This window comes from Microchirus variegatus, assembly GCF_963457635.1.
Source record: "Microchirus variegatus genome assembly, chromosome: 17".
Taxonomy (NCBI): Eukaryota; Metazoa; Chordata; class Actinopteri; order Pleuronectiformes; family Soleidae; genus Microchirus; species Microchirus variegatus.
The window spans coordinates 12,049,913-12,075,083 of NC_139818.1; the positions used below are offsets into that span (position 1 = coordinate 12,049,913).

General features: G+C 40.6%; 1 protein-coding gene across 1 annotated transcript in view; it reads right to left on the reverse strand.

Annotated features, from left to right (window-relative positions):
* The window catches only part of LOC310938994 (testican-2), a gene marked incomplete at both ends in the record, with an annotated part of 51,707 nt that overhangs the window by 6,377 nt on the left and 20,159 nt on the right, over positions 1-25,171 (reverse strand). Inside the window, 6 exons of the mRNA XM_083903661.1 lie at positions 567-785; positions 908-1,027; positions 1,784-1,898; positions 2,413-2,521; positions 10,420-10,534; positions 19,459-19,504. Coding sequence (XP_083759787.1) covers positions 567-785; positions 908-1,027; positions 1,784-1,898; positions 2,413-2,521; positions 10,420-10,534; positions 19,459-19,504 — 724 coding nt within the window. The remainder of the gene's footprint in view (positions 1-566; positions 786-907; positions 1,028-1,783; positions 1,899-2,412; positions 2,522-10,419; positions 10,535-19,458; positions 19,505-25,171) is intronic.

Consider the following 25,171-nt stretch of genomic DNA (forward strand, 5'->3'; position numbering starts at 1 on the left):
GACTATCCTTGGCACCCAACGCTTTAGGCTTTCAGACTTGGGAGTACAATCCCGTTCAAAAGATTGGGGTCACTTAGAAATTTCATTAACAAAATCATTATTTCTAATTTTGCAACTCTTTTGATGAATAAAAGTGTGAGTTTTACTGGAAAACACAAAAATATTGTAGAGATGACCCCAAACTTTTGAACGGCAGAGTAGGTCAGTGTTTTAAGCAGTGATTCTAAAACTGTGGGTCATGGCCCATTGGCGGGCGGTGGAGCTACTACATATGAAATAAATAATATATAATTCAGGATTTTACATGAAATCCTTAAGTTTGAAAGCCTGAAGTACAATATGACTCAGAACAAATGCCTTCACCACATTTTGATGAATTCATAGCGATAAGCAGTTTGCTATGGTAGTATTGGTAAGAGATGTGGGATCAAAGATTACAATTTTAATTCATGTCAGTGCAAACCTTCTACCTTACTGTGATGTAACCTGGCTGTTATTTCACAGCTTTAAAACTAAAAAGAGACTTTGACTCTCTATTATCTGCCGTCTTCGATCCCTTCACTCACTTTCTCTCCAGAAGCAGAGGCACCACTCTGCCGTGGAGACCTTCCCGTCTTTGTAGCTGTCACAGGAGTTGAAGAAGGGTCGGATGCAGATCTCATACTTGTCCAGGTTAATAGCAGCCAGCTCAGCCTGGTCCAGATAAAGATCACTATTGGTGTCCAGCTTCGAGAACATCCAGCCGATGGAGTCCTTGCAGCTAGCAACCAGACTCCTGTCCAGCACTGTCAGAAACAATTTGTTCAATACTTTACTTTCTGTTTGCACGGCACTGTTTACTTACTTTGACGATTGATTTGTTTGTTTGAAGACAGCAGTGAATAAAGCCGCTCTGTGAGTCTCTAACCTGAAGCGGTGCCAGCGCCGAGCTTGCCAGAGTTATTCCGCTTCGCGTTTCCATGAAGGAGTTGGAACCAGTCTCTCAGACGGTCGCCCAGGTCTGCCAGGTCCTGGCCAGTGCAGCTCTCTAATAGACCAAGAAAGGGAATCCTAACATTCAAAACCATGGCACTTTGGCCGACACTTGACAACAAACTGCCTCACTTTCCCAAAAGGCAGACAGAGGCTCGGCACTGCTTTGTAGTGCTCTTACTGTACAGTGAAGAGAAGAAAAGGCAAAAGTTTCCCCACAGACTAAAGCTGCTGAGGTGAACTGTTGGATTTTCAGGCTGTGATTTATCATTTTATGATCTGCCAATTAAAGAAAAACATTATTTTGCCATTAACTTCACTGCAGCAAATTGCTGTTGTCCGATACAGATCCACTTTTCGTCTCGGGCTAAGCACTTATTCCAGGCTACAGATGAAAAAACAGGAGTAACATTTCATCCTTTTGATCAATTGGCATTTTCACGTGCCCGAGAGCCCAGACGATCAATACTGTTTGGCTGCAATGATAGATAGTGTACACTCTAAATAATTAATTACTACATGATTGAAAGAGCAGTCGAGCCACATGGGGGATATTTGCCTAACAGTAATCTCTAAAATTGGTGACTATTGATCTCAAACATCAAGCAGTGGGTTGAATAGTTGTGTCAGTAAATTAGAGTCCCAGCCTACAGAGAGCATGTTGCGTGTGGCCACCAGTCAGTGCATCATAACTTTGCCTTTTTGAAACCACTGACTCATGTTAAGTGATGACTGTGTTGCAGACAGGGAGGCCTGAATCCCAACCTCAATATGATTAGAAGACGGAGGAAGGTGACGAAAGCGCACTTACCACGTTTGGCGTCGCTATTTGCGAGGTTAACGGAGGCGGTGGCGCAGGGACAAAAACCACTACACATGACGTTCAAGTCTTTGCCTGTGAGGCAGGCCTGCTGCTCCAGCTTACACTGTACACACACACACACAGAGAGAGAGAAGAGGAGGTATGGATGCAGTTAAAATATCTATGGGGGGAAAAAAAAGAAATGCCTCATTCAAATGAGACACTGCACTTAAAGAAAGGCAGAAAGAAAGAATGAGCTGTCACTTCCCGCCGTCTTCTCACGCAAGGTCAAAATTAAAAACTATATATAAATCAATAAAGTGTCCTAGCACAGGCTGGTGTTATGTCGCTCAAAACGAAATTAATCATGCACTTTCGGGAGCAGTGACAAAGCGTGCCGCCCCGCTGTGCCCACGTTTATGTCGGCACAGCAGGAAACCCCACTTGACTGGACTCCTCTCATAATTTCTAAGCGATGACACAGCCACTTTCCATTTTCTTTTCTTTCTTTTTTTTCAAGGTTTTTTACGGTGCCAGCAGGTAATAATAAAGGCAAGAAATAATAATAATAATAATAATCCAAGCTTTTAGGTTTGAGTGCTTTCAGGTGCAGGTTTATTTAATTGTTTTTAGTCTACCTCAGAGGCGTAGTTGTGTCCATCAGAGCCACATACGGGTGAGGGCGCTGCCACAGGGCAAGGCTTACAGCCGCTGTCGTGGGCTGCCACATGTTCTGACTGCTTGACTCTGCGCACAAGATGAGGGGGAAAAGTGAAAAGTTAAAATGTCAATTCATCCACATTACACACATATATATATATATATAAAAAAAAAGCCTTTTTCTTAAAATCTACTTCTTGTGATGGGCCACATCTACACATTATGACTTCTAAAAGCCGCTCTATTTGCTCCATCTGTCCCACCGAATTCGATTCAATTCAACTGCACATAGACCACATTACAGAGCAGAGAAACCCAACAATTCCACACAATGAAAATAATGCCCTTTTAACAGGTAGATATCTCTGACGGAACCAGACTCAAAGATGTGCGGCCATCTGCCTAGACAGGTTGGGGTGAAAGGAAAAAAGGGGGGGACAGAGAAGAAGACAGTTCTGAATCAGTGATGACATCTTTATAGAACTACAATGTCATTCATACAAGCAGCAGACATTGTCGATAAAGAATGATACTGATAAACTTTAATTCTAGTATAATAATCATTAAATACATTCAAAACTTTAAATACATTCAGTATTATTCGATTTAATTGCTTTAGTTTTAGATATCTGTCTCCAGAGGTGTTTTGTTGCTGTGCCACGCTACAAACGCTTTTTCATTGAATGATTGGTCTATTTGACAAGGAAAATGGATATTAATAAACATGTCTGTCTTTCATTTAAAGCTGCCATATGTAAGAATGTGGCCAAAAACAGTTACTACATTCAAATGCAAAATACCGAGGTCTTTTAGGTTTCGTTTTCTGACGTAACTGGTGCCAGCAGCAACCCTGTGGTTGCTCGGCAGCTGAGACTCTACTGACTGCAATGATTGGTAGACGGCGGTAGGTGGCGGGACATGCAAAAACATGATTTCAAAACATAAACATGATTTGCAGTCCGCAAAATATTTTTTTAAATGCAAATATTTTGGCTGTACTGTTGTTGTTGTTGGTGAGTTCAGTTTGTTATATGAACATTATTCCTGAGTCTCTGTGACATATTAAGAGGATTTTATGGCCAGATGATTGAGACATTTTCTATAAAAAGGGACAGTTTCACTAGGAAACAGAAGCTCTAGTGTAAACTATTGACAGACATGTCTGTTGATTATCCAGAGAACCGTCTTGTTGTCCCACAGTGGCCAAATAAACACCCACTCACCGCAGAGTCCGTCCTCTGCTGCAGACTGAAAAACTCACCTTGTCAAACAACATCTCCAAACCAACATCGTACATGTCTCATTTCTTCAAAACGACAACATAGGATGCTGCTGTTTTGGAGAAAATGCTGCATTTGAATTGTATTTTTTAAAGCATAAATAAATGCATTCATTTATTTTGTTTTGGAAAACCTTTGGATGCTTGAAGCACACGAGTACATTCGATTCATGTTGCAGCAGCGACAGCCCCAGAGGCAGGAATCTAAAAGCCTAAGCTTAATAAAATCAAAAGAAGATTTAAGTGACAAAATATGTTGTGCAATTTGCACAAATGGGGTCCTTAAATTTCCAGCGGCTTGCTGAGGCTGAAAACAGCTGCGGATACAAATCTCGTGTAACAAGATGTTTTCATTACAACTCGTTTGTATCACTCTCCTGTAAACGGCGAACATCAGTGCAACTAAACCAGATCGTCATAATCTCCTTGTTAATATTTGAATGCACTGCTTCAGAGCATTCCTCAGTGCCTTCCCACAGTGTCAATACAGGCATTAGACTGTGTGCGGTGCGACTCCAGAGCTGCTACTTAATGATGCTGGCATGGTGTAGCGTGGCTCGCCTTCGTGCTTATTACCCATTATTTGACAGAGTCTCTCTCATCTCTGTGAGTGACTCAATAAATGAAGCACTTTATTGAAAAAGATATAAGGCTGTCGCTGCTGATAGACTTCACAGGTACTAATAACTCACTCCATTAGTTCTTTTCAGGCTGCTCATCTTTTTTTTTCAGTCAAAGTGGAATTAATGGGCAGAGTGAAGGATAAATACTTTTCGGCAAGGTTTTCCTACAGCCAGGTAGCGTCTTAGTGAAAGGAAGAGCACATGAACCTCTGTATGGAAATGTGAAAAGAGCACGTTCTATTCTCTGGTATAATTGTTCCCAACATCTAGAGCTCAGCAACACATCGTACTTGGAAACACTGTTACTAAGTGATAGCTCATAAAATACAGTTTTACTCTTTTCTTAGTTTTTTTTTTTGTTGTAGCTATTGAAAATCCATTTTTGTCTTATATTATGGACAACAAAGGGTTTTCCAGAATGTCTAAAAAACACATTGTATGTAACATTACGAGGCTCATTTGAACAAAGCTTAACCTCAGTTTGATCAAGCCCTGAGTTGAAGATCGGTCCAAGATCCAGTTTAGGGGTAGAAATTATATTTTTATACATAATAATGATACATGTTATTTAAAGGCGCCTTTCTCAAAGGCACTCAAGGACACCGTACAGCAGGGGTCTCAAACTCAAATGACCTGGGGGCCAAGGCGCATCTATTGTGGTCAAGAGGGGGCCGGCCTAGAGAACAAAAAGTGGGAAAAAACTCTTCACAATATTGCCGGGGGCTGCATGTAATCGATTGGGGGGGCCGCATTTGGCCCCAGTTTCAGACCCCTGCCGTACAGCAATAGAAATACAATATACATTTAAAAAGAAAACAACAACAAAATCAAATATCAGTGTATATTTGCTTTAAAATAACAATTGTTCGGTTTTCGTAGCCTAAGAATGATGTTATTTTAACCAAGGGCCTTGCTTTATCAAGACCGCCATTTTGTGCCAGAATGTTTCTAGAACAGCCCGAATGGAGATGCAGTATTGTGTAGTGAATGAGGAGTGGCTCCGCACCCACATAATCCTGACACACAAACCAACGAATAAGAAAAGGGAAATGAAAGAGATTGTTGTGGAGGATTGTTTTCATCCTTTCTGGTATGTGAAGGCTACCGTAGTTTCTTACTTGGGAAAGGCAGTGGTGAGTCGAGTCCACTCCACAACCACTAGATGTCACTCATTTCTACACAACGGACCTTTAAATACACTACTTGTGGACAGATACATGGACATTTTAAAGTATAGGACAAGATGGTAAAAGACTATCTAAATAGAGAGTTTGGAACACACTTAACCCTTTAACACACCTAGACACCTTTTTGTGTTTTTGACTTTTTCTTTTTAGCATATCTTTTTCATTTTTTCATGCATATTGTTCAAAATTTGCTAGGTTGTGTATTTTTGGGTGCTTTAAAAAATTTTCATGTGAATTTTTTTTTCAGTCTATTCTAAACAACTGTGACAAATTGACTCACGTTAACACACCTTTGCACCAAAGTGTGCTCATTGAAACCCATTCAAATCACTATTTTTGATCCTGCTCAAATGTAAAGTAAAAAACATGAATCATCTAATTTTTTCACATCATTTGAAGCAAAAGGCTTTAAATGTGTGCTCTGACACATTTCCATCAAGATTACGTCATTTTTCTTTTTTTGGCACATGGAGAAAAAAACTGCTTTTTCTGATCGAGGGCACTCCCACTAAACCCCGCCCCCCTCTCTCCACATAAGGTCTGAGGCAGAAATTTTGTATGGGTGTGTGAGTACATGTGTGTGGGCATGTGTGCATGTGAGTGTGCGCGTGTGCACATGCACGTGCGCGCGTGCACGTGCCTTTAACGTGCACAGTGCATTTACAGTGTGACACAATGCGTAAAAGCGCAGGTGGCTTTCAAGTGGCACCTTTTCCATGCCCTCCTTTCATGTAAAAAATTTTTTTTTAAACTTTCAAAGCACCAAAACTTCAAAGTACAGTCTCCAAAGCACCCCGACATCTAAATTGTGGGGTCCCCACAGCTTTTGAAATATCCATAATGCAGGCGATTTCCCAGCACATGAAATGTACAGCAAAAATTGGAGCCAAAACAAACCCCGATCTGTGCACCTGTGCACTGCGCTGCAATGATCACAGGTATACAGGTGATGAGGTGTCTGTGCAGAGCTAAGGAGCATAGCTGGACTTTGCATGTCAAACCACACACAATGAAGCATCACAGCGGCACCACGGAGGCGCTAAACATGGTCATTGAAGACGAGCGCACGGAGCGCAATGCGTTCCATCAGCTTTGGACACCGACACAGCCGATGAAGAGTACTTCCCGGGGGCTTTCCAGTGTCCCACCAACTCCACTGACTCTTCTGACTTTGGGGAAGAGGTGACACTAGCGGACCTTTTATGGAAATCCAAAAACGGAGCGATCTGGGCACCCACAAACACCCTGATGCTCCAGTTCAAGCCTCCAGACTCAGGACTAACTCCAGAACCTCCCCGCCATGCCGTGGCCATTGTTAGTGAGCTGATTGACACTTTTTATTTATTTTTCACCACGGAGATCACAAAACTTATCATGGAATGAACCAAACTGCATGGGAGAAGGACAGTGCCCGAGTGGAAGGACCTCGATAACCACCACCGTGCGGGCTTAGTTTGGACTCCTTCTGTTGGCGTCTATTGGGCAGCTGTTGCGCTGCAGAAACAAAACCAAGGACAGAGAGGGTCGTGTTGGACATGACGGAGGGGCTGGGAGGGTGACTGTGACTATTGATCATTTATTTTCCTCATTTGGGCTGGCAGAGGAGCTGCTGCGACGAAAGATCACCATTTTTGGCACAATGCGTAAAAACTGACCAGAGCTTCCCCCTCAGCTCCCGAGGCTCCTCCATCTCTTCATTTACTCACACCCTGCTGTCCTACACTCCGAAGCAGGACAAAAATGTCCTCCTGCTCAGCAACAAACACCGGGAGCCGGAGATCAGCAACGGGAAAAAAAAAGAGGCCCAGAAGCCCCAGATCATTCTGATTATAACCTCTGCAAAGGAGAGGATACCAAGAGTGGAAGTTCTTCATTACAGCACAAAACATTTTTTTTTAAATTTTATTTGGTATCTATAATGAGGTCTAATGTTGGTCTAAGAAATAAGAAAATAAAAAAACAAAAATACATATGTACACAATTTGTATAGCTTGTATTTGTATGAGCACACGTTGGTGCTATAGGTGTGTTAACTGAATATTTTATGAAATCTAACATTATAAAATAATAATAATGCAATTTTTTTTCTGCTAATCTTTCACATATACTAGGCTGCAATAATCCCAAAGAAAAAAAATCCAGTTTGCATGAATTATATTGAAAATATTTAATTTTTTGTCTTTTTTTTTTCATAAAATTAGGTGCATCATGACTAAACATGGCAATTTGAGGGTTAAAAATAAAAAATATATATTAATATTTGATATGAATGGAAAGAAGAGATGTTGGTCTAAAATCTAAAAAAAAAAAAAAAGGCAAAAATACAGATGTATACTATTTTTATAGATGTGTACTTTATGAGCACCATTTGGTGTGCTGGGTGTGTTAACGTGAGTGTTTTAGGCCATCTGACATTACAAAAAAAATAATAATGCAAAAAAAAAAATGTTTCTGCTAATCTTTCACATATACCAGGCTGCAATAATCCAAACAAAAAAATTCCAGTTTCCATGAAGTATATTGAAAATAATTCATTTTTTGTGTTTTTTAGATCTTAAAATAAGGTGCATCATGACTAAACCTGGCAATTTGAGGGTTAAAAATAAAAAATATATATTAATATTTGATATGGATGGAAAGATGAGATGTTGGTCTAAAATCTAAAAAAAAAAAAAAGGCAAAAATACAGATGTATACTATTTTTATAGCTGTGTACTTTATGAGCACCATTTGGTGTGCTGGGTGTGTTAACGTGAGTGTTTTAGGCCATCTGACATTACAAAAAAAATAATAATGCAAAAAAAAAATGATTCTGCTAATCTTTCACATATACCAGGCTGCAATAATCCAAACAAAAAAATTCCAGTTTCCATGAAGTATATTGAAAATAATTCATTTTTTGTGTTTTTTAGATCATAAAATCAAGGTGCATCATGAATAAACTTGGAAATTTAAGGGTTAAAAATAAAAAATATATATTAATATTTGATATGGATGGAAAGATGAGATGTTGGTCTAAAACCTAAAAAAAAAAAAAAGGCAAAAATACAGATGTATACTATTTTTATAGCTGTGTACTTTCATGCGCACCATTTGGTGTGCTGGGTGTGTTAACGTGATTTTTTTAAAGGCGCGTTTAAGGGTTAAATACATGTATGTAAAGTTCTTCTTCCTGCCTCCATCTTGTCCTCTTCTGTAACGCCCACTGTCCTCATGTCCTCCCTTCACAACATCCATGCACCTTCTCAGCGGTCTTCGTCTTTCAATTATTGTCTTTCAATAATCTGCAGCTGCTGTTAATAACGATTACGTCTTATCTACATATATGTATGAGTTGTACTGCGAATCCACAGTTGTTTTAAATAATTGAACCGACAGCGGCTTCGTTCATTATTGATCCTGAGCTGCAGGAATATGTGACAGAGCTCCTTCATCAGTTCATGATGAGTCATGTATTAGTTATGAATACATGAATCATAAGATATGTATCGTCGGCGTTAAAGTGGTAAACTAGCACCTCATCACCACGTGTCTAATAGCAGCAGGTGTGACCACATATGAACTTTAAAAGCACCTCATTTTGAAGTTTAATCACCACTGAATAATTACTGCGATGATAATGGTGTCATGGAATTTGAATACCGTTAGAGCAAATATTTCACTCTTAAAACCATATGTATAAAAGAATACTTGGTGTGATTTAACCCTCTAAATGTTTCTGAAACTTTATTTCAAAACTTAATAGTGTTAAAATTCAGTGAAGTGCGTTCGGATCGAAAAGTTCAGTTCAAGCACAAAAAGCTTGAACTGCTTACTTGATGAAATTCACAGTCTGAAACTATACATAATTCATATGCGACCAGGCCAAAGTATTCAATTATTACAGTGCTATAAAAATGTCTCATTATTCAGAGGTGATGAAAGCTTAAGTTGAGTTTTTTTTTTTTTTTTTTTTTCTTACTTTGCATGTCACTTCCCTATGGCCCGTTTTTTTTTTTTTTCACTTTCACCACCTTCTGTCCACAGTTAGTCAGTGCTCTGCTGCGAGTGTTGCAGTTGAAATGACTTCACCCTGACTCATGACACTCTGTCTGCTCGGTTGAATCAATAGCTCTCCATACAGATACTCAAAGGCCTTTAACTGGAACCCAGTTAATGGCTGTCGACACCGATGCCACTGGAACATCCGACTTGTCCACACCGGAGACACTCCACTTATATCACTTTGGATAGAAAAGTATTTTACATCAAATAGTGCACAGTATAAGCTAATCATCTGCTTTTCAACAACTGAAGCATGTAATTGTTTTGACATTGTAGGGAGTTCAGGACACGCACTGCAATTTCCCGCCCGATCAGTAGCCTGTCAAGGACCAATCACAGCCCGTGCCATTGTCCCTTGATGGAGTGACGGACAGTTAAAAAATATTTTTTGGTGAACAATAAAAGTGAATATATGGCTTTTACCCATTCATTTGAACAGCAGCCTGGTCGTGTTAGTCTGAAATAGCTGCTTGGAGGCCTTACCAAGATGGCTGTAGAGTGGCAAGACTCCACAGTCCACACAGACATTTAAACTCTTGCCTTTGCAGCAAGAAGACCCGAGGTTTGCAACCCTGTTGGAACATGGGCCTTTCTGCATGGAGTTTGCATGTTCTCCCCATGTGTGCATGGGTTTTATCTGGGTTCTCCGGTTTCCTCTGGAATTTTGTTTGTGTCTTTGTGGCCCTGGGATGGACTGGCAACCTGTCCAGGGTATACTGGCCTGCCTTTTACCCCATGTCAGCTGGGATTGGCACCAGTGACCCCATGATGCTCATGCGGAGGATAAAGCTGTAGAAGATGGATGGATTGACATATACACACCTTGCAAACCCAAAATAAGTCTTCACCCACCTGTGCTCGAGTTTCTTGCGATTGACACACATGGCCCTCTGGTAGCCGTGAGCGACGCACACCTTATGACGGCTGCACTTCACATTCTGGCATGGGTCCTTGGTGGTGTCCATGGCTGTAACACACCAAGCAACAACGAGAGTGAAAATTGTGTCAATCACAGCTGAGGTGTTTTGTCATGTGTTATTTCCCTGCTTTCAGGAGGGAAAAAAAACCCAGAGCACAACAGGCTTTTCCAAAGATGTATGCTATAGGTGTCATGGAAAGCACAATGAGAAATATGCCGGTCCTGTGCACAAACGAGTCCAATTGATTTAATAGTCAGAATACATGGACGCCTCACTATCATTAGCGAGGCAACATTGTCAATAGTTCTGTGTGTTGTCTTTGATTGCTAGAAAAACCTGACAGCACTGATTGAGCATCTCTTCCTCTCGGCTTGTCACGTCTCACTTCCCCCCCCCCCCCGTGTCAACTTATCGTTGTCTTTCCCCAGCTTCCCATTTCTCTCTCTCTCTCACACACTCCATCTTTGTCTCCCACGTTCCATTTCTCCCCTCGCTTGCTTGCTCTCTCCCGCCCTCCCTTCACTTCAACTCTCTATATCTCTTTGGAGAGTTGACTGGCTCAATGCCACCCTCTTCCTTTCCCACTGATGGACTCACTGTGATGGAAATAGCACCTTGTCCTTCACCTTACCTCAGCCTGTGGTCAGTGCTGCCCAGAAATGGATGCTACGCCCCGCATTTACCTGCTCGCAGGAGAGGCCTCTTCAAAAACTCACAAGCGCAGATAAATAATATAAGAGTGAGTGACGAGCGCACAGTCAGTGAGAGAAATTTAAGCTGTGAAATCCTGAGTCAGCTCTGAGCAGCTGCTTTGTAGTCAGCAGACGCGGTGGCTGTCAGCCAGATAGATCCCAGGAAATCTGGCGACTAGGTGATACTTTGATGCTACAGTAGGGAGGTGTGAGGCAACAGTGGACTTTTTATGGAATGAGTGGATGACAAGGCAACTCTAAGGGAATCCAAAACACTGGTAGGAGGCTTTATGTTTGTGGTGTGTTTGTAACCAAAGACTGAAAGACAAGGTATGAAACTAAAGTGACGAGTCTGGAAGTCATGCGGCACTGATGCCTTGTGTTCCAGGTGCCTGAATTGTATCATATACCGTGTGGTCTTTAAGGATCTTTACTGACCAGCTACTTGGTAAGATGTGGTCTCATCTGCTTCAAGGTTCTACATCAAGACTATATTCAACTTAAGGCCCGGGGGCCAGAACCGGCCTTTCAAGCAATTTGGACTGGCCCACGGCCCATTAAACCATAAATAATGAATGTATTATTAAAAAAACAATAAAACCGTACCTTTGTCTACTTCTGGCACTGACTTTGCAACACTTAGTGACATTTTGTGTCGCTTTTTGGCAAATACTAGTACAGCTGTAAGTGTAACTTTTATTTTTTGCGCTAAGAGCTAATCGTAGCAATTGTACCTGAATATTATTGGTACTGTTACTTATATTTCTGCAAAAATAGCCTATAGTGGCCATTGCACCTTAATGTTGTTTATATTGTTACCTCTAATATTGTAAGAGCCAATTGTGACTGTTATACCCAAATGTTGGTGGTACTGTAACTGTAACCTTATTACACAATACGCAAATTGTATTGTACCTTAATGTTAGTGGTTTTGTTACTGACCTTATTTGCAATAAAAACAGCAATAGCAATAGCAGCAATTTCAATAAATAAGTGCTAAATAACTTATAACATTTTGTATCTATTTGTATCCGTTTACTGTACATGCAACACAAAATAGTAGTACAGGGGTTGACCGGCCCACTGGCTGGACAGCCTTCCGAAAAGCCGGCCCTCCGGAAATTTTAGTTAAATAGCCATGTTCTACATATTGTGCATTGAGTTACTGTTGCCTCTATCACCTTATCTCGTCTCTTCTGACCAGCAGGACCAAGGCATTGTCTCTCAGTGAAGTGCCACTCGCAAGATAGTTTCTCTCTTTCTAACCGTTCTCTGTAAACCTCCCAGTAGATCAGCAGTTTCTAAAATACTCAGTGTTCAGAGTCACTTGAATGACCTTTCTTTTTCGTTCTCAGCTCAGTTTGAATTTCAGCACTTCAGTCACCTTGACCATGTCGCCTTTCCTAAATGCATTGAGCTGCTCCCAGGGGGTTTTGCTTAATTTGATATTTGAGTTTACGAACAGGTGTAACCCGACAAAAAAGAAGCTATAAGTGTTTCAGACATCTACAGCCCTTGAAACATCCACCTTCTATTTCAGTCACTTTCAAACAAATACCTGTGTGACTAAAAAGGTGAGGTGAGGGAAATTCAGCTGCAACATGCATCCTCACACACTGTACCTTTAAAACATCAGTTCAGCGTTGTGTCTGGTCATAGTTTATGTATTGTTACATACATGATGCAATGATGCTGAGGTTATTTGTGCCCAGATTTCACTCATATATTCTTTGTTGTATGTAAAATACAACAAAAACACCAAACCTCTCTTTCATTTCTCAAAGAGCAATACATTTATAAAAAAATAAAATAATGTTGCATTTAGGCTCTAAGACAAATAGTTGGACTCATCAACGTCAAACAGTCATTGACAAGATATGTTTTGAATTGTATTCCCATCATCTGTTATGAATTCTGCTCTGTTGTGAGGCAGATAACCCTTCTAACCCTTCAATTCAAAGTTATACGTACAGATGTAGATGTACCTCCCAAAATGACTTTGACCATATATATTTTTAGACTTTTTCTTTACAACAAATGAAGTAAAGACCTCAATATATTTTCTGTATGCCTCCGTGATGACTTTAGTTTTACCTCAGGTGCTGTTAGATGCTTATTTATTTACAGGTTCCAGTCATGGACCGTAAACTTTAATGTAGGGTAGGAGACAAAACTTTACGCTTTGTTTTGTATTTAAGTAGCGTAATATACTGGAAAATCTTCCCACTTTCATGTGTGGATCTTTATTAGACTATCTTTGACCACGCGAGCAGCAGCTGTACCTGCCGTCCACTCACAGAAAAACAGCCGCTGGCAGACTGTGCTGTGAGCCGTGCACTGAAGCAGCTGAATAGAAAGAATCAAATCTAAACAGGAAACACTAATAAACACTCAAGCTTCCACTTATTTTTATGGCGGAACATCTTTTAAATGGGCATCTGAATCCAGATCTGCATTAAAACACAATGTGAGAGATAAATGACCAGCACAAGCGCGGTGGTTTTTGTCAAATTCAAAAGGAGGGTTACAATGACTGCTGTGACTCTGCCATAATTTGACTGATACACATTTATTATATTTATTAGCAGTTGTGGCGATTTATGACAAATAGGAATACATATAGTAGTCATATAAACAGCAAACAGAAAACATCTTTCGGCTCATTCAAATGCCAAAATATTGTGATCATGTGAACACAATTTGTGTAATTTTGCAAAAGCAATGCATTCTTGGCATATTGTCATCTTACCGATGGCAAACTTAATGTTTGACGCTTCATTATTCTCACCTGCGAGCTCTAACTTGATGCTCAGCAGGTAGCGTACAGTGACTGGAATAAGTTTAATGAGACTCAGTAATAACAGAAAAGAACTGAAATTCTGACATTCATTGAACTCATGGCTGTAAGTTCTGAAGTGGATGGAAGGGGTCAAAAAACGACTACTATAGGTTCAGGAACTGTAACATTGTTCTTGTTCAAATACATTATTTTTGTTTGTTGATTCAGTTTGATGTTAAGAGAACTGACAACATTTATATGTAAAATCTATTTTTGAAGGTCAAGGCAAAAGATTTAACTTACAGTCATCAATCTATAAAGAAAATTGTGTCTGGGAATATCTTGGGCATATCTCGCCGACTTTTCTGATTGTCCTAAGATTTTGGATATGGGTTGAGCATGGCCCGATGTTGTGCATCCTTGATTTTCTATAACTATACTTTCGCTGATTTATCACGCTACACCAGGCAGGCAGCGGCTCATCAGCAGCGGGGAGGGGGGAGTGTCCACTCGGTGGGTGAGACATTTTCACACGGTTCAACTCAAAACATGGTGTTATACTGAAACTACGAAGTCTGTGTCCATTCACCAATGCGCTAGCGAATATTTATTTAGCATTAGCATGCTACTATTTTGCGGCCAACTTGTCAAACATGTTTCCAAAGGCAAGCTATCGAGGCTACGATTATCATTTGCATTAGCATACTGCTAACATAATACAAAGACTGTGCAACCTCATTAGGCACAATGCAATTTTTTTATTTTTCGATTAGCATTAGCATAGTTAGCTGTTTTGTGACTGTCAGCCACGCGAAAATTTAAAAAAATGCGTTGTGCCTAATGAGGTTGCCCAGTGTTCGTATTATGTTAGCCTTTACGTTCCTTATCATGCATTACCATAAATGAAAAATCTTCTTCAGCGCCCACTATAGGAATACATACTTCCTACTGGCACTGCACTTCAATAAATTGTGCCGTAACACCTGGGTAGTTGTCATATTGCATTGTTTTATCGTGTTAATCTTGGCTGTATTTATCACAACGATTAACGCTGTTGACTTTGACAGCCCTAATTTAAACACAAGCCAACTTGACTTCATTTTTTTTTTACTTTTAACTCTTTAACTAAATAAAACAACTTTACCTTCTGCGTTGAAACAATATGTATCATCAGGTTTAGTCTTAGAGAAACATGACACATTGATCCAGAGCTGAACATTTCACTACATCTCATATAGTTTTTAATTAAACTCACTATGAGTTTCCATAGAAACCTGCCAAAGTGTTTTCATTATAGTTTCAGGAGGTGATGTGTGACTTTTTCTCCACTCCCCTGCTCAGTATATATGAGAACTCTGCCTCCAAGCAACGGCATGAAACCAAATATCCCCTATGCGACTCCTACATACCAAAAATAAAATGTAAACAGATTTAATTTGCATTAAAGAGCGTGTTTTTTGCTCTCTTGCTTATTCATTGCGTCATGCTACATTGATCCTGCTGTCAACGTGACACCAAAGGTGATGTGCTTGCACTGAGCCTGTGTCCACTCTCTCAGAGATTATTATCTGCAAATAAGACATCTCACATCTCCCTGCTGTCTGTTCTCGGATCTGACTCCACTGTTGAGCAGGACGTCAAAACCTTTCATCAGGCATTTGTTTTACATTCAGGTTGTCAGCGCATGCACTTAATAAGTACTTTTTAAATACTTTAGTGGTTCTTGCACGGAAAAAAGAAAATCTGCTAAGAACCTGCTAATGAGCTGCCAAGAAAGAGAAGCACCCATCTGAAACTGAAAATAGTCAGCGCTGATAGATTGTAAAAGCATGAGAGAGATGAGCCAATCTGACAGTTTTACGTTAATTAGTTTCTACTGGATTTGCAATTACTGTCATCTTAGAGGACTTCTTTATATCCTGTGGCTGCTAAATCAAAGCAGCCTGACATTTTCCCAGTGACGGTTTTTGAAGTCTACAGAATTGCATTTTGGCCCGGCATGTTCAGAGGCCTCACAGGCTCCTATTGGATGATACCAGCTGTCAATCACTGGAGTTCACCCTTACTTTATCGTCAATTTTTCCTCTAAATGGGGACATACTTTACAAGACATCGCATTCTATTGAAGAAGACTAGCAATTGAGACCATTAACTCCCATGGAAGGTAGTCACATTTCCCTATTGGCTTCTATTCCAGTCCAGTGTGAACCAGCAGGAATTTGATATAAAGTAATAATGATTTGTACAATTAACTGACTATATGAATTTTCATTACCACAGAATGAGCCCTCAAAGGTTCTCTTACAGATGTTTCTAAATCCTACACACATCCTTCACACTGTACCTTGAAGTTGGTCACAGTCCCAGTGTTTTTATTTTTCAGTGAGTAAAATAATTATTCTAGGCTCAGAAATCATCGACTTAATCAAGACAAACAAATGTTTTCACGGTTGAACAGGACACATCCTTTGTTCGGGCTGAGCGGTGTCCACTGAATTGTTTTGAAATGCCCCTCAAACCCAGTCATCTCTGTGCGTGAAGCTTCCACTCTTTGCCGGAGTCTCTGCTGTCAGGTTGAATTTGCATTCTGGAGGACCTCGATCAATTAGGTCTGCAGAATTAGTCCCAGTGGGAGCCGGAACAGGGATGAAATCCATGGTATTCAAACAAACATCGCCCCCACACTACACACCCAGCGAGGTGTTTTCATTTAGATTACATTCTTCATTCCTGCTGTTGTAAGAACAAATGAGTGGGAAAATGTCTGGAGCTGCTCCTTTGAGGCAAGTCTTCAATGATTTTTACGTGAGGCAGTGTGGGTGGGGTGCTAACAGCCGCCTCCTCACACTCACCTCGCAGTCGGAACACGCTGGTTACCCCAAGGGCCTGCTAAATTGGCTACCACATAGTGTCTTTATAACCCGTACAATGATTCACACTTCACTTTATAACCTCATCGTAGGAGGGTTAGAATTTGACTATTTTAATCAGCAGATTAGTTAAAGCAGCGCTTATGGCCCCGCCGGTGCATGCATCAGTGTGATTGCTCTGGTGAAGCAAGCGCTGTTAAGATGCACAATGGAGCCATTTTGAACGCCACCAGCACAGATGAGTCACAGCAACACACCACATGACACCAACAATCAGTTTTTCAGGTTTCTGAGTTTCCTATTTATCCTATTTAATGCATTTTTTGTGGGAACAGTTAAAGGTGGGGTGGGAGAACGTTTTCTAGAGCATTTTTTTTTTTACTGTATTGCTTAAAATCCTCTTCACACCCCGATTGTAACCAATTAATTTAGTAAAACGAAACTTAAGGGACAGGAAATGACATCAGCCACAGAGGCTACTGGGAGCTAACAGCAGTTAGCATTTAGAAAAGTGATCATTTGCAGGCTCTAGCAGGCACATTGATATCCTATATAACATGTATCCACTGGACAGATAAATCCTCTGAGGCTGGAAGTTTGTGTAGGACTCTGTGCTGCACTGTGGAGCCAAGAATATAACTTTTTCACGGACGTCCAGTTTTTGGGAACCGTTGCCCTCGCCAGCACTCCCGGGTGTTTTACGTACAAATCGGTTTCAAACAATTTCAGGAATTTGGCGCATTGTGACGTTCCAATGAGCGCCGAAGCCAACATTGCGTGTTTCATCTCCTGTACTTAGACTGAGGAGGACCACAAAATATGAACGAGTCGTCTATTTTCACACTTTGGCGACTGGTAGGACCTTCAGAGTCCCCGAATATAACTAATAAATGATTAAAAAGTCGATTTTGCATAATATGGGACCTGAACTAATTCATTAGATCGTGGTGCATCAATCAAACTGCCATCTAACCCCCCTCCCCCCATGCGTGTACACCTCTTCGCACGTGCTCAGAAGACAACAGCAGAGCTTATGCTAGCTTGCTAAATCCAACGAGACAGTTGCAGCAACGTTATGGCAGAAAAGAAGACAACAACAGGTGATGGTGGCAAACAAAAGACGTTATTTGGGAAAAAGCTACTGCCAAGAAAAAGACTGATGCAGAGCGATCCAAGACCAGAGTGAACATCACTGCTGCGTTTGAACGGTGGCGACAGTTTCTAGTGGACTGGTAGGTTCACTTTATGTCTTTGTGATCTTTTTGGGTATTGTGAGTATTTGGGGACTAAACGTTTTGGATACTCCACTGAAATGTACAGAATGTACAGTGTTCCAGTGCTCTGGAGGCGTAGCTTTGGAGGTCTGAAGAAAAGGGGCTCCGACTTTTGAATTCAAAATGTAAACTGCTCTAACTGTTTATCCAGGATCTCCAACCCTACCTTTAAGAAAATGGGAGAATATCGTGTGTGCTGTATGTGTACCTCAATTGCGTTTACAACAGCCACAACACTTTCACTTCAGGAAGTCATGATCATGAGGTATATATCCTATTCCAGCTCAGTGAGTGGGACTACACAGTCAGAGGTCTGGTGAGTAATAGGAGTTGTTGTATGAAAACTAATTAATCAGGCTCAGACCTCAACACAATTAATTACCTCATGTGGCTGCAGAGGCTTCAGCTGCTCAAATAAAGTTGATTTTGATTCTCTTAATTACAAAAATAGACTAAACAATAGAGCTGTTCCGTATGTTCACATGAGCTCCATTCTACCCGACAGCAGATTTGCTAAAAGTGAGGTTTCCTTTTGAAGTTGTTGACTAGTAACAGACACCCACAGAGGTAAATGGAGCCAGGTGGGAGTTGGTACGTGGAGCCCTCAGCAACAAAGGCAATTATAGCAGACGTTTTCAAACTAATGGATATGACCAGAGATTCAGCCTCTCGTTCCCTCAATCATAACTCTGTTCTGTGCTCTGACTCCTTAGACCTGAGCTAAACAAAAGCTGTCAAGCCCCAACATCTAAAAGAACCAGTGACTTTAATAATTAGCACCGTGTAATTGCAGTGTTTCGAGCTATCGAGGTAGAAAAGCCATCTCCTCTGATTGTGTTGGGGGGGAAAGAAAAGATGAAATATAAAAGCTTCTGTCTTTATAGTGGAAGTTAAAAGGTCCAGTGTGGAAGAATATAATATTCTAACGATGAGAAGATTGTAAGAAATGGAGGAGTCCTCCACTCAGAGTCCTTTTACCAAGAGAATCACCATAAATTTTATGGTGGCCTTCATATTTGAGAGAGAATGTTCTTCATTTGCAGAATAAGCCTCCACTCTGGCTGGTTTGGGTTACTGTGGAAACATGGCAACCCAAAAATGGCAGCCTTTATTTATTCTAAAGCAGTTATGAACTTCAACAAACATACTACATTATGGTTAGCTTACTCAATTTATGCCAATAAGTCCTCATAAATGTTACACACTGGACCTTTAAGTAAAGTCATTTAAATATTGAACGTCTCTGCCAACAGGCTCTGTGTGAACAGAAGCAAAAAAGTGAAATTCAAATGAATCCACGCTGTCCGCACAAATTTCTCACTCCTAATTGGATGAAATATATTTTTTATGACTTACTTTCATCAGAGCCCGTGTTCTCCTGCGTGTTTTTGATGTAGTCATCCTGGAAAAGAAATATATTTGCATTACATTGCAATACATTTAATAATTCATGAGAGGCGACAGCAAAGAAAGTAAGCCCGCTCACACACCCTTAGTGATCCTCCAGTCATTAAGAGGGTATTTGAGAAGAGCATAAATAATGGAGGAAAATAACACACAGAGGCCAAGTTTCACAGGAACTTTGCCGCACTCCACAAATCACAGCTTAAATGTTGTAGCGATTCCCGATGACAGCAAGTGGGCGACATGATCAAAAACCTTTAAAGCGCCATTTATATGCAGTATTATTATGCATTTATATATTTGGATTCATTTCCATATCTTCAGTTCAGTCTTAAGGTTAACGTAAATAATACAGAGGAATGTGACAAAATAATGCATCAAATCAAACGTTATTTTTCATTTTATACCAATATTTCCCACTCATTGCCCTCAATATATAATTAGCTCTTTTGCTAATTACAGGCAATTATATTTATAAAATCTTAAATGTCTTTACGTGGTGAATACAACACATGACCATGAACATAATTAATTAATTAATTAATTTATGTATTTAGTTATTTAGTTATTTATTACACATTTAATAACATAACACATTTAGTTAATTAATGACACATTGAATTAATTAATTAATGACACATTGAATTAATTAATTAATGACACATTTAATTAATAAATGACATATTTATTTATTTATTTAATTTTGGCACTTTCCATCCTCCATAGGTGAATGGATAAGTGATACATTACACATAGGATCCGGTCAAATCCTGCACATTTCCCAATTTGAATTACTTTTGCGTCACTTGTTTATTTCCTTTCCGTTGCAAAAAAAAGAATTAAAAAAAGCAATACAAATGTTCCACTTCTATTCTTATTCTGAAGCTTTCAGGCATAATTATCACACTGTCTAATCAGCCGGTTAAATTATAATAATAAAAAATCCTTAAGCCCTTGGACATCTACAGCTCTCAGAATATCTGAGGATAAAGAAAATGCCATTAAGTTAAAAAAAAGCCTCGAAAAACAAGTAACAAGACGTTTTTGAGGTGAAACCTGAACTGTCAGACGTGAACCAAGGAAACACGTCAAACACTTTGAAGCTCTTTCTCTGACATCACATCATTATTGTGTTCCTTTTTAGCACCGCTGTGGTCGTAGTTATAAATGCACATTTAAGTAAGCGACCACAGCAAGACGCCGGAGCGTTTCATGTCGCTCATAAAATAGCTCGGGCTATCGTAGCTTCCACACAGTTGCAGGGGGAATATTTGCAAACTAACTCCGGCTTTTAGATCGGGTCCCCGGCAGTGCTGTGCTGGAACGATAATAAAAATTCAGTGTCCCCCTGCTGTATCCATTTTGACCCATTTCTCTCTGTCAGGACCGAGAGGATCAACTATAAAGCTGTTACTGCTCGGCGCAAGGCCCAGAGAGCACCCCGAGGATCAGGTTTGCTCAGTTTAGCTTTGGTCTTATTCTGCTCAGGGGTAATGAAGACTAAGCTCTCGAGTCAAACTGAAGAGGCGTTGAAGGGATACTTTTGTGTTAACACTTGGTTTCCCTGAATTTAATTGATATTTGAGTGTTTACAAAGAAAAAACATACCACATTGTTTTATTATTATGATTGATGCTTTTATTTATTTTCTAGCCGGCACTTAATTTGGCTCACATGTTATTTGTCTTACAAATGACATTGTATTTCTTCTCCAGGCGAGCTGAGCTATTATAGTCATCAGTCAGGTGACACCTGCAGCCTGAGCGGGATGTCAAAAAGAAAAAGACAGACGTTGCTTTGTAAACAACAAAAGAGACACACACACCTCGACTTCCTGTGGCAAAGACGAGCAGCAGCAGCAGCAGCGGGGGGAGAAAGAAAGAGAGAAACATTGTTAAGAAGAATCAAAAAACATGAAGTTTTCATTCCATTCAGCATGCAAACAGTGGTTTGGTTTATTACAGCCATGAATCTGTCAGGCTCCTTAATACACACTGATTGCAAATACACGTCTTCATCTCGCTGCACTCGGGGGACAGCAGAAGACATTTGCAGAGCATTATGAGCACCTATTAACCGAGCTGCCATTTCTGTGAGACCCGGCGGGGGGGTTGCAATCATTGAGGCCTCGTTCTCTGTGTCTGTGTTTGCAAACAGGTGCCAAACACCAGCCTCCCGCCAGCTTGTGAGCTGTGGATAAGCCATGACATTCTGCATCAGGCTTGGATTGTCTGGGAATCTTTGAAGTCAACAGGCAGATGTGGTTTTGATGTTTTTTTTTCTTTATAGGTGCAGCAGCAGACATATAGCACACATTTACTAAGCGCAGCATTGACAACACAGACAGATATAGCTCCCGTAAAATACAACCTTGAGTTAACGGGGGGAATGACTACTTTCCTTTCATTCCCTTTTCGTCGTCTTGGCTTCTGACCAAGGGCATTACACATCAATACCCACCACAGCAGTCAGTCGCTCCCCGTGCAAGGCATCATTCAATGCTTCGGTGTGTTTGAGAGAAATATAGCGCTGCATGGTTTATTTCAGCAACTCAACCCAGTAAATAAACCTAATTCTTTGACACACACACACACTGCGTGTGAGTGCAGGTGCGCGCCGTACCTGTCTACTTAACAGTGCTGTGACGAAACTTAATATATCACGATAAACTATTTACAGGCCACACAAGGACACGTCAAGGAAAAAAGCTGTCTGGAGGCTTTAAAAGGCTGAGGCAAGCCAAGAGACAGATTTTTTAAGAGGCACATTTGTTTCTGCAGCAGTGAAAATGTTCAGGTGGCTTCATATGACGGGCAATATCACCGGATATTTGCAGAGAGCCATTTTAGATTCGTCGAATGAAATGGTAACAGCTACCCGACTGAGTTGACTTACCTACATCCTTAAATGACATTTCACAAGTTGTATCTGTCATACATATTTCCACATGCCCGTAGTTCCTTTATTTATTCTGAACACGTGTGTGCATCTCACAATCCATTTCAGTCGCAGTGATCTCTCCCCAGGAACTCCATCTCATTTGTGTTTCCTTATCTTCTTTGAGTGCTGAGATGTACACACATGACATCCAGTGGACTTCCTCACATAAGCTAAAGCAAGTTTCCATGGTTACTGTCCTCTTTGTTGTCACTTAGTCTCGTGCTATAGGGAGTATACACATTTTGGTCTGTGCATACTAACACAAAGATGGTTAAATGACAGAATTCACACAGACCCTAGTGAACCTGAAGTATGACCTGGCCCTAAGGTCAGAGGTCAAAGTAATTGCCAAACCCTTAAATTATGTACAAAGCCTTTTTTATTTGTAAGATTTTGTATCATAAAATCCCAACAAGGATTTCCCCATCATCAAAGTCATAAGTCGTAGCATGTCACACGCCAGCTGGAACAATTACTAAAATAATTATTCACTGTGTTCCTGCACATTACTCCGCTCCCAGTGCTGCAGGGACCAAAGTAAGCCCTGCAGCATGTCCTAAAGGCTGGAGTGCTTATCTTCTCCCTGCAGCAATGTGACAGCAAGGACACCAGGCTGAGGCTGCATTTAGTCCTTCACCAAGGTTGAGAACTAATGCTGAATCCCAGCCAGGCTTCACAGCAAGCCCAGACAAGAGGGGAGGCGAGGAGGCGGGGAGGGGAAAGATCAGGGAGCGAGGTGGGTATGATATTCATGGTGGAGGTCCCCTGAGTTATGTGATTCATATCACACAGCACCTCTTCTGCCATTTGTCAACAAGGCTGTAATGCAGCCGGTGTAAAACAGAGCCGAGAGGCTAATGGAGCTTGACTATCCAGATGCTGTGACTGCTCCTCCCGGGCCGCTCGCTGGTATTAGGCTGACAGCATTTGGCCACGAGCCCGACTACGCTCCTCTGAGTTAACGTCTATCTCACCTCGACCAAACCCTGTCCGCCTGCGACATAAATACCAGCGATAACCCTGAACCACTCAACCCCAATGTCACTCACACACCCCGTCCTGAGGGACACAAGAGTGTTCATACACATCCCGGCTGTGTATGCGAGTCGGACGTTTGACTCTGACATCATTTCACTGCATGTCTATTGTGAAGTCAGGAAATATGCTATTTGTAGACGTGAGCGATCATTACGCACTACATTACCGAAAAGACAATAATCGTAAACACCAGGGAAGGCGAGGTGGCTTTGACGAGAACATTAACAGGACAAAAACCTCGGAAGTCATAACATTTTCCAATCTATGAATATGGTTATTTATGCCATGACTGGCATTAAAAAAAAATAAAAATAAATTAAATGTGTCGACAAGAAACACTGCACTATAAGGTGGCTGTGCAACAGCAACAAAGCAAAGCTGACAGGCCAAGACTTAGGGGCGGTGCTTTCTTATGTATCCATGCAACTTAGTAAATGCTTTAAGACAGGAGTCTAAAACTCAAATGACCTGGGGGTGTCTAGTTTATTCAGTAGGAGTCAAGTAGTCAAGTAAAACAAAATAAGAAAATAGTCAACATTTTTGACATTAACACATCAAAATAATAATATTTATGGTGATATTTCGCATAACTTCAAAATAAAAGTGCTTGTTTTGATGTGTAACGATAAATAGTTTGCAATACAAATGTATTCATGATGCAAAAACGCAAAAAATAACTTGATATTAAGTATTTGAGACCTCTGCTTTGAGAGGTTCAACATGTTACAGCAAGTTATGGACCTTATATCATGTTTGTCAATCTGTTTCCCGAAGCTAATTACATATCCTAGCTTTAAAGGTCCAGTGTGTAAGAATTAGTGTGTGAGAATAGACTGCAGGCATTGAGCAAACACTGGTCGCAGTGGAAACAGGGCGAGGGCAAGAACATATAAATGGCTTATTCGAAGTCAATGAAAACACAACATTTTTATTTTACTTTTATTTTACCATTTAAGGTACGCAAGAAAAAATCAAAGGAAGAAATATTTATTTGCATTTTTATTATTTTATTTTGTTTTATTCACTTATGATAACAATAATGACAATCAATATTTACTTTTTTTCTTAATTAGACCCTACAGTATTTCAGATACAGGCCTCAACCATACGGTTGAGACGTCTATTCATAATAAACCTGGTTTGCGTAATTCATAAAGTACAACATTCAGAACAAGTGACATTGAGTGTGAGTTCAGCTTGATGCATTTTTTTCAATGATAAAAAGTGACTTAAAGTGTGGTCGACCAAATGGTTGAGTAGTTCCTTAAAGGGTTAATGTTATACACTAGCCCTTTAAAAACACACTCGTGAGGAGTTCAGCAAAAAAAAAAGAAGAAATATTGGATTAATGATACCACCTGTAATGTTTACACATGTTAAGCCACAGCCCGAGTGCGAGAGGTCAAGTGCACTCCATCCTTGGCAGCTCTGCTGCAGAATACAAATGTGGTAATCTAGAATCTAAAAACCCAAGCAGAAATGTGAAATTGAGGAGCTTGCATGCTCTGGGCGTTTCATACCGGGAGCTGCTGGAGCACAACCTCGCCTCAGCTCAGTGGAGAAAATCTCCCAGAGTAAGTGAAATGTCACAGTGAAAATCTGCATCTACCTCCTCGACCCGCGCCGCGACGATCCATCACATACACACAGCACATTCGCTCGGCGCGCTGCAGCTCATCTGTCCCTG